This window comes from Grampus griseus (assembly GCF_964374135.1).
Source record: "Grampus griseus genome assembly, chromosome: 7".
Classification (NCBI taxonomy): domain Eukaryota; kingdom Metazoa; phylum Chordata; class Mammalia; order Artiodactyla; family Delphinidae; genus Grampus; species Grampus griseus.
Window position 1 is genome coordinate 31,320,232 of NC_139001.1, and position 14,191 is coordinate 31,334,422.

Here is a 14,191-nt window from a genome sequence, read left to right on the forward strand (position 1 = left end):
CTAATCAGTTTAAAGTTTCATTGACTCACGATCTGCTGTTTCTTAAAGGCAGAAGAGTGTTTTGCATTCATACCACCTCTGGCTCTTGGAACTTGCCTGAGTTCATAAACTATGTAGGGTGAAGTTGAACCAGGATCACGTGGTGACCTTCCCAGAGCAGCCCAATTTCTGCAAAAACATGCACACCTTGGGTGTACTGTTTCTCTCACGTTGGTACCAAGTCATTGTTTCCCTGCTGATGCTCTTGTTTGCCATGTGACTCCAAAGATAAATAGCAACCGGAAACTCAGAAGGCATGCATCACAACCCAATTCTCTTGGGCACAGTTTGTGGCCCTGAACTTCAGTTTCCTCATCTCTTAAATGGAAGCAACAGGATCTATTAAATGGAACTCAGTGAAGAATCTTGCTCCCTACCAGAGAAGAATAAGCCCTGGTTTTTTGAATAAATGCCAGCCTCAGCAATTAGTCCATCAACTAAAATTCTTCTTGCAGTTTCAGTTAGATTGAGAACCCTTCCCTGGTTTGCACTCAGGCTGTTGTGCAACCTTTCTGCAAGGCTAACAGCTGTCTTATTCCATCCCAGAGAGAGCTCTATTTTAGCTACTCCTGCATTCGTAGTTCATAAAGCACTGGGATCCAGTGGGTGAAAGGCACTCTTTAGCATCGCAAGATGATATTTGTTAGTAGTAAATAAGCTATGGTAAAAAGGCAAGCAGCAATGATACTCTTGGTAACAAGTCACTCAACACTCTAGTTGTATTCACTCTGTCGAGAGCAAGTTGAATACCAAAAGAACTTGGAATGGCAGGTTTTATAGGGGATTTTTTTTTTTTAATGCCCAAAGCTCTCATAAAAGAAAAAACTACCAAAGATGGAAGTTCACAATCTCTCAGCATCATCTCCCGTTTCAAAATGAATGCGCCAGGAATATTCTATACAGTTGTTTGGCAGATTTATTTATTTTTAACATCATTTAAGGCAGCTTTTCAAATAATACTCTAAAAGGGAGAGCATCACCCACATTCTAGTCCGACCCAGAGAGCTATATATTTGATTACTTTTTCCTTCATTCTCTCCATCTCCATTTTCTTGTACAGCCATTCTCAGCTCCTTCCACTGTGCTCCTTCTCACAATATTAGGAGACCTCAAATACTGCCTTCAGTAAGGTCTCCTTGAGTCCCCCTTTAACATCTCTGTTGCTTATTGTTCGTTTGTGCCTCTGCCTATCCTTTTCCTGCTCTGAGCCAGAGAGCCTGGTCCTGGTGCCTCCCTCACCCAGGCTTCCTTGACAGCTGGCATTAGGTTGAGTTTGGTCAGTAGGATGCGGGGGGAGAGAGGTCCAGGTATTTCTTCCCTTCTCTCTCCTCCCTGCTCTTCTTCATTGTTTGGCCACGGGCTTCATCCTTCCATGCTATGGCTCCTGGTGCCGGCTCCTCAACCAGAGCTCCAGATCTTACAGGGCTGCACCGGCATTTCCTCCCCTTGCCCCTCTTCCTAGAGGCATTCATGAAATTCCGCTGTTGCTAGTCTCTGGCTGCATCCACCTTGCAGGTTCCCTCACTCCTGTTCACAGCTCTGCCATCAGTCCTTTAAATAAATGATTTGAGCTGGATTCTGAGTCCTGCTAGGTCTCTGGTTTTCCTCCCTCTCACCTCACATACACACAAACGAAAAGACAAATTCAAAACTGTGTTGAATGCATATGAGGCTTACTGTCTGATTTGAATTGATTGACTGAGTTCTTTCAGACTCTGAATATACAAGCTCTTATTTCTGTTCTTAGTTATATAATGCAACTTCTGTCATATGATAGAATTGATCATGAAGGAATACTACTTTATTTGGGAATTATGTTGATATAAAGGTAGAAATGAAATAACCATCTAAAATGGTGAGAAAATTATAATTAGTCATATTCAAATAACTTAATAACAGCAAAAGTGAACTATTAACTAAAATAAAACTTCTACTTATTTTTTAAAAATAATGAATGTCTTTTATTAGCTACCAGTGGTACTAGTAGGTCTCTTGGGGATTAAGTCTAATTTCAGTATAGTCCCAAAGGAGTCCTATTAATTTAAAAGGCAGTAGGTATTTAGTGAAAGGGCTCAACTTGAGGAAGTATAAATTTACTCTCATTACATTGTAAAGGATGGAAGATATTTTTTAAATGGTAACCAAATATTTGTAGCTTGTATACTTCCTTTTCACATTACAATATTTGTCATGAAGATGAATTAATATTGTGCCATTTTCTGCTTTTATTACAATCTTGGGCCTGAGATGAAATACTGGATGTTTAATATTTTTATGAATTATAGAAGAAAAATGTACGATGTTGACCTTTTTAATATGCTGGTTTCTGACTGGCTGGTACTTCCACTCCTCTCACTGCAACAATTTCTACTAACATGGAAGAAAAGTTTAGGATAGATAGCCAACGGGAAAGCAGAGTATTAAAAATGTCAACAGAGTAAATCTTTTCTATAACTTAAAAAAAATTATTAAGACATTCAAATTCAAATACTATAGCTCATAAACAAAATATGTAATTCATACTTAGGAAAATAACCTTGTGTTAAAATCTTCTCATTACTGTGATAAAGGTACAGCATGATTATTCAAGACTTAAAATAATCTACTAAATATTTTATAATAGACTGAGAATATTTTTTAAAAATCACTAAAAAGGGACATAAAGATCACTTTCTTTTCTTTCCTTATGGTAAAAAAAATTGTATTATTTCTTCAGCAATAACACCAATATCAACAGAGAGCTGTAGACATGGAAACTTATTTTACATGGCTGTAATGTTATTCACTGTTTAAAGAGTTCTTAATTTAGATTTTAGCAAATAAAAACACCCAAACATTTAAAATTTTATATTCATATTCACTGTTTTATGTAGCACATTTTAATTGTTCAATAAATTATTGGCTGAATGAATGTATATGCAGGAAAATAAAACAAACTGTAGAATTATAATAGCCTTTGCATTATTTTTGGAGGGGTATATGAATCATGGCAAACAATAACAACTGCAAAAATAAGAAAGGGATTATAAGCTACAACTGGGCTTTATAGTTCACTGGTGTATTACTCTTCTTACAGCACCTGATGTAAAGTGAATCTTCAAAAACGCTGCATGAATGAATGAGGAAAATGGAGAATAGAAGCAGAAAAGGGTGGATCCACAGCATGTGGATTGCAGTAACATCCATCCATATTTTAGTCTCTTCATCACTGGCCATTTATGAATTGCCCAGGCCTAATTACAACCTCTCCTCTGCCATTTTCCCTCACATAATGATCACACGATCTTGGATGACAAAGATTTCTTCCTCCTTGGATACTAGGTTTGGGTGAGGTGGGCATTTAACACAGTCAGGGTTGATGTAAATCCACACTGAGGGACTGATAGGAATGCTGAATGAGAAAGAAGCTGCTAGGGTTGATGTAAATCCACACTGAGGGACTGATAGGAATGCTGAATGAGAAAGAAGCTGCTCTTCTTTTTTCCTGGCTCACTGGTTGTAAAGATAAAATATCCCTGGAACTTCTGTGGCCATCTTTGCCACCAACTAGAGAAGATCAGCTGGAGACTGAAGCCAACAGATGAAAAAGTAAAGTTACTAGAAGAAAAGAGGGAGATAAAGGCATAGTGACATCATTTCAATGCCTGGATAGGGCTTTGCTTAAAACTCATGCCACCTCTTGAATGTCTCAGTTATTAATTCCCTTTTTGCTTATGCTAATTAAGCTAAGCATGTGTCTCTTATAGTTGGAAGACTCTTAACTGTGGAGTTATTGTGAAGGTTTCTAAGATCCATATGGACCAATTGTCAAGGAATTTAAAGCTCATCTATTTTGCATATATAAAAATGCCAAAATGGTCAAAGATTGATCCTAAGGGAGTGTCCATGAGAGAGGGAGATGGCTACAACTAATTCCCTTCTTCCACTGGTGAAGCAATTCAAAGCTCACTTTGAGACGCCTGCAATTCCTGAGCATGTGAGGTTAACTTCTGCCCTGGCTCATGCTGTCCCTGCTGTATAACATGTCCTTCACTCTCCCGTAGTGGACACGTCTCTACCTTCCCCCCTGGCCCACACTTCCCCTACTCCTGTTTAATGCCCCCTCCAGCATTATCCATTTTGCTGAATAACATTGTTGTCCCTGACCTTCTCTACCCTGCCCTCTGCCTCTGGGGGCTGAGCTCTAGGGACTGCATCAACCAAGCTTTCTGTACTGAGCTGAGCCAGTGGGAGGTCTTGGTGGAAGATGAGAGCTGGACGGGAGGACAGGACCAGGGTATTTCCTCCCCTGGCATCCTCTCTTTTGAGTCACTGCAGGTTGATGGGATCCTTCAAATGAAAGTCATGACTGCTTTCTCTGAGGTCTGGTAGTGCCCCTTCCTCTTGCTCCTTTCACACTGAGGGCAGGGAATGGGTCCCCACAGTTTGTGGCTTCACCATCCATTGTTGGTTTTCCCTAACTCAGCCACACTTTTGTAAATCATCCCTCATTAACCTCTCTGACTGATATGCTTCCTTTTTGAATCCCATCCTGCTGGTCCTTCATTGATGCCTAGTTGAAATGCCTGCTCCTTCCTTTGTCCCCACTCTTATCCTTGTGACCCCTTGAATCATTGTACCTGTCATACTTCACTGCCCACTTCATTCCCATGTTCATCTCCTCTGTGGTCTAGGAGCTCCTGGAGAGCAGACGGTGCCTATTCCCCAATCTTAGGGCCATAGCATGTGCTTAAACGCCGAATGAATGAATGAACAGCTGAGAATAGTGCCCTAAGTCAAGAGTAGTTGGAATGTCACAGTATTTTGGAGGGTCTTAATTCTTGCTTCATCACGGTGAACTCTATCTAGACAAGGGTTTGATCACTCAAGCTTACCAGGTTTAGAAAGTCCATTCTTTATCTCACTTAGACTGTAGTTAATTGGTTCAAATTTGCCAAACTCAAGAGATACAGTTTTTTTAAATAAAGTAATTCCACGTTAATAGTTGATGATAGGAACTATAATTGCCAAATGGACAGCAGTTATTTTTCCCTGAGTTTTATTGTGAAATTTTCAAACATAAAAGCTTTGAAAATACAGAACATCCTTATACTCACCACCTAGGTTTAATAGTTAACCTTTTTTCCATATTTGTGTCATTTAACCATCTACATTTATAGGTATATAGCTATGCATACATGTATGATATCTAAAAATATTTTTTGTTGAATCATTTGAAAATAAATTGCAAACATCATTAAAGCTTCACCCCTACATACTTACGCAGGCATCTCCTAAGACTATGCCCAATCTCCTTCTAACCACACTACCAGTATCATACCTAAGAACCCTAGCAATAATTCCTTGATAATATCTAATACTTATTGATGCCATGTGTTTGCCAGCCAGACTTGGGGAGCAGGGGCACCTTTGGACCTCAGAGCCGCTCTGGTTTAATCTCAATTTTATCTGGCCTGCAGCATTTTGTCTAAATGTCGATATCTGTCAGTTTCTGCTGCAACCACTGAGATCAACAAATTTAACTGTGCACATATCTGAGAGTCAAGACTAAAGGGAGTTCTTTCTGGGCTTCTCTGGAAACTCATTTTCAGGGATGAGGCCAGGACTGCCGGAGACAGTGGGAGGAAGGGTCTCAGCAAGGAGTTTTAGATCTCCCTCCTTTTATTTCTTTATCTTTTTCCTAATCCTAGGCCACGATATCTTTCTTTCTCTGGGCTAGAATTTATTTCTATCTTTTTCCAAAAGAAAGAGGGGAGAAACACCTAGATGTAAAAGATGACCCTCATGTGGAACTTGTAAAATAATCCAAGCAACTGCAAGACCCTTGCTGGGAGGCTGCCCTGGCCCACCCTGTCTCACTGACACTCCACGGTTGTGCTGAAATATATGCTTTATTTGTCAAAAAGTTTTAGGTCCTACATTCTTTTTTTTTTTTAACATCTTTATTGGAGTATAATTGCTTTTCAATGGTGTGTTAGTTTCTGCTGTATAACAAAATCAATCAGCTATACATATACATATATCTCCATATCTCCTCCCTCTTGCGTCTCCCTCCCACCTTCCCTATCCCACCCCTCTAGGTGGTCACAAAGCACGGAGCTGATCTCCCTGTGCTATGCAGCTGCTTCCCACTAGCTATCTGTTTTACATTTGGTAGTATATATGTGTCCATGCCACTCTCACTTTGTCCCAGCTTCCCCTTCGCCCTCCCTGTGTCCTCAAGTCCATTCTCTACGTCTGTGTCTTTATTCCTGTCCTGCCCATAGGTTCTTCAGAACGTTTTTTTTTAGAGTCCATATATATGTGTTAGCATACAGTGTTTGTTTTTCTCTTTCTGACTGACTTTACTCTGTATGACAGACTCTAGGTCCATCCACCTCACTACAAATAACTCAATTTCGTTTCTTTTTATGGCTGAGTAATATTCCATTGTATATATGTGCCACATTTTCTTTATCCATTCATCTGTTGATGGACAGTTAGGTTGCTTCCATGTCCTGGGTATTGTAAATAGAGTTGCAATGAACATTGTGGTACATGACTCTTTTTGAATTATGGTTTTCTCTGGGTATACGCCCAGTAGTGGGATTGCTGGGTCCTACGGTAGTTCTATTTTTAGTTTTTTAAGGAACTTCCATACTGTTCTCCATAGTGGCTGTATCAATTTACATTCCCACCAACAGTGCAAGAGGGTTTCCCTTTTCTCCACACCCTCTCCAGCATTTATTGTCTGTAGACTTTTTTCTTTTTTTAAGAAGATGTTGAGGGTAGGAGTTTATTAATTAATTAATTTATTTTTGCTGTGTTGGGTTTTCGTTTCTGTGTGAGGGCTTTCTCTAGTTGTGGCAAGCGGGGGCCACTCTTCATCGCGGTGCGTGGGCCTCTCACTATCGCGGCCTCTCTTGTTGCGGAGCACAGGCTCCAGACGTGCAGGCTCAGTAGTTGTGGCTCACGGGCCTAGTTGCTCCGCGGCATGTGGGATCCTCCCAGACCAGGGCTCGAACCCGTGTCCCCTGCATTGGCAAACGGATTCTCAACCACTGCGCCACCAGGGAAGCCCTGTCTGTAGATTTTTGATGATGGCCATTCTAACCGGTGTGAGGTGATACTTCATTGTAGTTTTTTTTTTGTTTTCTTTCATAGTTGAGATTTTATTGGTTGTTTTGAGGACCAGTACACAGACATTTCAATTTGTACACAGTTCTCAACATACGTACCAAAAATCTAAAAAATTATGTAGTTGTGATTCTTTTCTGAACAGTTATTCCAGTGACTTTCCAGCTTAAAATTTGGAGGCAAATTTTTCTTCATAGGATATCAAGTACCAATATCTTCAAATATTGATATGCTGTTACATCGTTAAGTCCCACTAATTCACAATTTAATATCATATACACTACATACTCAAATTGTCAATCGTTCATAGCACACTGACAGTTTCTAGAAGAACTGGACAACCACGACCAAATATGTTCCAGAGTGCACAAAATTCTGCCCGGGAGAGCCAAGATCAAGGGGTGAGTGGTTTGCTTTAGGAAACAATTCTACCAAAAACAACATGGGAAGAGAAGTAATTTAAAGTGTTTAAAACATTAAATGCACAACGGACTCCAAACTGCCACTTAGTATGCTTTGTATTATAAGATATAAAAGCTACCCTCCATCTGTGGAATGTTAAGCTGACACCCAAGACAATCAAAACCTCCCATATTCAATATCCCACTATTTTCTGGTTTTACCAAAAAAACAAACAACCAGCAAATGATTTCATCTCTTAAAAAAAAGCATTTACACTTAAAAAATGGGATGAGTTGGGATTCCCTCCTTTGAAAAAATATTTCTAGAGCTACTAAAAAACTTGCATTTACAAAAGAGTTGATAAAAATATTCCTCTGGATTGTACAAGAAGGGAGACTGGGGCCACTGATAGGACCAGGTGTGTGATATTAATCAGACTTGGCTTCTTTTTCTCCTGCTTCATCAGAAGCTGGGCTCTCCTTGTTTTTAGTTTCTCCATTCTCTTGGTTAGCCACTTCAGCTTGTTTTCCCTTTGCTCCCCTTTTCCCTTATTGTGGCCTCTCCCGTTGCGGAGCACAGGCTCTGGACGCGCAGGCTCAGCAGCCATGGCTCACGGGCCCAGCCGCTCCGCGGCATGTGGGATCCTCCCGGACCGGGGCACAAACCCGTGTCCCCTGCATCGGCAGGCGGATTCTCAACCACTGCGCCACCAGGGAAGCCCAGTTTGCACTTTTTTGTCTGAAGATTTATCCTTTCCTGCCGCCTTTTTTGGCTTCGTTTCCACTTTTGCAGGAGCCGGTGTAGCTGACACCCTCGCCGATCTCCTCTTGCGCTCCTCCTTCGCAGCCCCCTCGGCGGAGCTGACCTTCCTCTTGGGCAACGGGCCGGCGGGGCAGGCGCGTGTCCGGTGCCTGCGGGCCGCGGCGCACCGAGAGCCTTCGCAAAGCTGGGCTGCCTGGCCGCTGCCGCACCTCCGGCTGCCCGAGCCCCTGGGACCCGCCCCTCACCGTAGTTTTGATTTGCGTTTCTCTAATGATTAGTGATGTTGAGCATCCTTTCATATGTTTGTTGGCCATCTGCATATCTTCTAGGCCCTTCATTCATAATTTACAAAAAAAGCAAGAGAAACCCCTAAACTAACAAATTTTAGTTGTTTTCACTGATTTTTTTCCCCCCTCTACTTGTGGATCAGTTGACCAGTTATTTTTTTTAAAAAAAGTTTTTCACACTTTGGTTGAAATAACAACATGGCAAATAGAATTAGGCTTCAGGTTTGAGGGCTACTTGGTGCGTAGTGAATCAGCACGAAGGGAAGTGGATCACCTTGAAGGACCTCCATGTGTTAGTGGAAGTGACGCACCGAGCACACCAGAGGAGTGGGTCAGGCTCCCAGGGACCATGTCCTCTTTCCTTCTCCATTTACTGACGAGACAGTGGTGGTAGGAGGGGACATGGGTATTTCTCCTCTGTCTCTGGGGCCTCCAGCTTTGGGTCCATCTCCACAAAGACCCCAGATCCTACAGCACAACCATTCCCTCCATGATGCTAGTTCCCATTAAACACTTCTTTCAGCACCACTTCCTCCCAAGTTCCCTCCATTAATAATCTCTGATCATTACCTCACCGTCCCCTGTTTGTCTTCCCAGTTCTTCCATGCTGTGTAGCTAATTTCCTATACTGTATATGCCCTATAAAGATGGGGAGTAGTTTCTGTTTCCTTGGCTGGACCCTAACTGATCTATCTTCCCACTATGGCCACTTCGTAGCTTCCTGTAAGAATGGTCAGGACAAATTCAAAATAAATATGAATTTTCTCCCAAAGGTATTTAGTGCCCACTATGTGTAAGGCACTGGGTCTAGGCACAGGGGAAGCAAATAAATAAATACATATTTTTTTATTTTAAGGAGCTCATAATTTACTGGAGGAAACACGTCAACAAATAATTTTAATAAATGGTGGTAAATGCTATAAGGATACAGAAAGTGTATTCCTAATGCCTTCACAGGTTTGCTTTGTTTACAGGCTACCTTTGGTGGTGTGGTATAGGAAATGAGCACTAATTAAGAGCCACGAGAATTAGGCTGTAGGTTGGGTCTATTACCCCTAACTAGTTGTGTGGCTTTGGGCAGGTCATGGAACCTCTCCAGGCCTCTGTTTCTTCATTTATGAGATAACATGTGCGTTTTCTTTCGGTTTGCCAACATTATTACTATGACCTTTCAATCCCTCATTTAACAATCCGGAGAGCCCACTGGCACTTATTTTAAAGTTCTTTCCAAAGGGCATGACTGAGGCATGACTCACTCCTATTAAACCTAGGAGTCCTGCTTCTCCAATCTACTATACAATACAGCACAACACAGGAAAACTTGGACACACATGCATACACACACACACACACGCGCGCGCGCGCGCGCGCGCGCGCGCGTGCGCACGTGCACAAATTTGGCACTCCAGGGGGCCTTCTGGGGGGGATGCGTGGCTAGCAATTTATACAACCCAACAAAATAGACATCACCATCTGAGAGTCAGCTCAGAAGCCGGAGAAGAATAAGAAATGCTCCCCCCCGTGTAGTTTTGGGCTCTGCACAGGCTGGTGAGGTGCATCCGGCTTGGACAAGGACAGGTCTCTCTGGCTGAGTTCTTCACAGAAACCTCCATGATTTCACAGCCCTTAAGTGGTGGTTCCATTTCAGTAGGAACAAAACAGCTTCTTAATGGGGGAGCTGTACAGGAAATCAATCATTTAAATATATTCTTAAAAGTACATTTGCACCAATTTGATTTTTTAGTTACTACATCATCTGGAAAAAAAATCCCTTAATCAATTAAATGATTACACTTGAATATTTAATTCCTGCCAGTGTACAGTTTAAATAATCTTTTCCAAATAATTTGCTTATGGCCGTTAGATATACTGAAGGTCCTCCCAAGATGTCTCTTGTAGAAGCATAATGACTCCTTTTGCTGATGACAAACTGAGCATAAGAGCATTTTCAGCCCTGCAGTATTATTATAGGTGCTGGAGGTATAGTGGTGGGCAGATCAGATAGAGATTCACAGCAATGTAAAGAAAGGGAAGAAAGTCTAGACTGGAGAACAATGCAGAGATTGGTGGGCCTTAAAACAGAGCACATTTGCCATATTATTCTCAAGAGAGTTATGACTTAAAATGTATTGCAAATATGTGGAGAAAATCCTGCTTCACCTTTATTCAAGTGTTCAACACAAACCAGGTTTAAATTCTAGCCGCGAACTGAATTTTAGAAATGATGTGTTTCAGCCCTGTGAATTGCAGGAAGTGCAGCCCACCTGCTGTATCTTCTGTTACAAAGGGGAATTATATGCACTTTATACGGCAGACCAGAGGCTCTTCCTTTTGGTATAGAAAGTGGGTTTCACATCACAGGAAGCTTCTGCTTTTCTTCTTCCCAAATGCTCCTTAGGCTTGTGCTCAGATGGAAGGGCCTCCCCTGGCCTCCCTGTCTCCCTTTCCCACGGCCCTAGAATTTGTGTCTGTTACTTCCTGGCAGTGACCAGCTGCTGGGTTTCCTTCTCATCTTTTGTGAAGGCAGGAAACACAGAGGGGGTGCCTTGGAGACTGGGGGCAGCTTGCGCAGCGGCACGGCCTCTGCTGCACCCTACTTGGCCCTCTGCCAGGGGCACTGGGGCAGACCTGTGAGTGATCCTGATCTTCAGACACACCTGGCTACCCCAGTACCAGGATACTGGAGCCAGTTCTGTTCCCTTAAAATTAGGTTTGATGACAGGAAGGACTAACTGGATGCAGAACTTCAGCAAAATCTGCAGTTAGACATCTGTGACATTCCAGGTATAAAAAAGGCCAGGAATGCACGCTTCACACTGTCTTGTTTAAATAGCGCTCTCAACCAAGGGTGTTTCATAAAACACCTTGAGTTTTTTTTTTTTTTCTGCAGTACGCGGGCCTCTCACCGTTGCGGAGCACAGGCTCTGGATGCGCAGGTTCAGCGGCCATGGCTCACGGGCCCAGCCGCTCCGCGGCATGTGGGATCTTCCCGGACTGGGGCACGAACCCGTGTCCCCTGCATCAGCAGGTGGACTCTCAACCACTGCGCCACCAGGGAAGCCCAACACCTTGAGTTTTTAATTGCTTTGTTGTGTTCTTAGCCACAGTCTCAACTGAAATAACAGAAGGTATGAATGTATCTGTTAAAAATTAATTTACCTGTATATAACAGAAATACTTCCAATGATGGTGCCTTACACACAATAGAAGTTTAATTTTTGTTCACCTGAAAGGAAGTTGACACTAACTCAAGCTCTTTGTACCTCATTTCTCTGCCATTCCTGGAATGTGGGACTAGACCAGTTTTAGTTTTCAAGTTTCAGGCACCCTTTATACCATTAACACCCTTAAAAATTATTGAGCCCCCCCCCCAAGAACTTTTTATTTATTCATTTATTTTTTTTTGCAGTACGCGGGCCTCTCACTGTTGTGGCCTCTCCCGTTGCGGAGCACAGGCTCCAGACGCGCAGGCTCAGCGGCCATGGCTCACGGGCCCAGCCGCTCCGCGGCATCTGGGATCTTCCTGGACCGGGGCACGAACCCGTGTCCCCTGCATCAGCAGGTGGACTCTCAACCACTGTGCTACCAGGGAAGCCCCAAGAACTTTTTTAATGTGGGTTACCATGTTAGAAATTAAAACTGAGACATTTTTTACAAATTTATTTTATTTTAAAATACTAGTAAACCCATTGAATGTAAACATTAATAACACAGATTTCTGAAAATTAATGCTATTTTCTAAGACAAAACAAAATTATTGAGAAGAATAATTGTTTTACATGTTTGTAAATCCCTAGCTGGCTTAATAGAAAACAGCTTGAATCAAACACCTGTTACTGCATGCAATCTGTTGCAATGAATTGCTTTGGTTGAAGTCTATGAAGAAAATTCTAGGCTTCACATAGATATGTGATTGGAAAAGGGACTTGAAACTTTTGGGCCTCCCAAATAAGGACTTAGGGGACCCTATGTGTCCTCAGTCTACACTTTGAGAATTGCTGTCTTAAACCTCATGGTCTGAAGTAGCTGCTGGAGCTCCAGCCATTCTATTCACATTCAAGGTGTCATGACAAAGTTTGAAGAAAAGATTGGTACTTTCTCTTTAAGAAGAATTCCTGGAAGGCTCACAGCATTCCTCCTTACATCTCTTTGGCTAACACTTTCATATGGCAACATTAAGCTGTAAGAGAAATGTTTCAGTGGGATAGCAATGTACTCAGCTAAAATTTTCTAAAAAGGAAGAGGAAAAACTCTATCGAGAAGCAATTAGTAGTCTGTGCCACAGGAAGAGTGAGTTCAAAGCATTCCAATGACCCAAACACTTCATCTGCTGTTGCCATGACTGCAGATTATCCAAGCACCACAGATCCCCTCAGGAGTCCCCTGTGAAGAAATTATTGTTAACTTTGCTATGTGATTGGTCTATGGTGTTCAAGTGCATTTGAAAGTGTCTGCAGAGGGATGGGGTGTGAGATAGGAGTCACCAGCTATCTAAAGGGAGGCAAGGTTTGGGCTTTCTGAGAAGTACTGACCAGAGCCAGGTTCTGAAATGGTAATGAAACTAAACTAAAGAAGGACTATTGTGCTAAGATTTTACTGAAACTATACAGACATTCCTTTATTTTCAAAAACTTTGAAAAACACTCAAAGAATAGATGTCAAGGACAGAGTTTGTTGGAAAACAAAAAAATTATTTTCTTTCTAGTAAAGAGTGACAACACAGAAGTTTCTTATAGTTAATAAGAAAGTGCTAAGAAACTAATTTAAGAAAGGAAGGTGCTATTATTATCCCCATTTTTCTGATAAGAAATTGAGGCACAGAGAAGTTCAGCCACTTACCTAAGGTGATGAAGCTGATGAAGGTGAAGGTGGCTCCATATTCCATGTTCTGAAATCACTAAACAATCCTGTACATATACTCTGAGGAGGAGCTTGGAGCTGAGGGGAAAACTTGAGGACGTGCATTGGATGAGATAAAAATTTATCACAATACAAGTTAGTAATGATGAAATTTAGTGACAGCCAAACGTTAACTGTAACTGTTTATTTGAATATGTATTTCAGTACTCTCTGTGTTTGAAAGGAAATGTTGGCTGTTATTAAAATGCGTCCTTTCAATTTGTCAGAGTGATCTTTCTATAGAAGGATTCTTAGTTCATCAAGGTAAACCTCATGCCCTCTCTGACCCTTTCTTTCAATAATTCAACCGTAACACTGCATCCTCACTCACAGCCTGTGACTTCAGATGCCCCTTCCATCATTAACCCAGTGTCAGGCACCTAAAGTGTGAGCCTACGTGCCTAACACGAAGTGGCACCTAACAGGAAATAATCAGCCTCATGGGACACATATTAATAACCCAAACCTTTTCAGCAGAGAGTGAAAATTGGTAGCCTGCAGGTGAAATTTTGCTTATAATATGCTTTATTTGCTTCATAGAGTGTAATTTTAAAAAATAGATTTGGGGGGGACCAAAATCCCAAACCAAAATTTCCCATAAGAACCCAACCTCTCCGTGCCTTTATGTTACGTTACCTGTCTGTCCCCCGTGGGCAGTTGAGTTTGCAACCCTGTCTTTACAGATA

At 41.9% G+C, this 14,191-nt stretch overlaps 1 protein-coding gene across 1 annotated transcript; it reads right to left on the bottom strand.

Annotated features, from left to right (window-relative positions):
- Positions 1-7,985: 7,985 nt before the first annotated feature.
- On the bottom strand, positions 7,986-13,491 carry LOC309825347 (non-histone chromosomal protein HMG-14-like; the record flags this gene model as incomplete). The annotated part of the gene is made up of 4 exons (XM_082658904.1): positions 7,986-8,104; positions 8,260-8,546; positions 12,592-12,652; positions 13,446-13,491. 4 exons carry the CDS (start codon positions 13,489-13,491, stop codon positions 7,986-7,988), a joined length of 513 nt encoding a protein of 170 aa, XP_082515030.1.
- Positions 13,492-14,191: the final 700 nt, after the last annotated feature.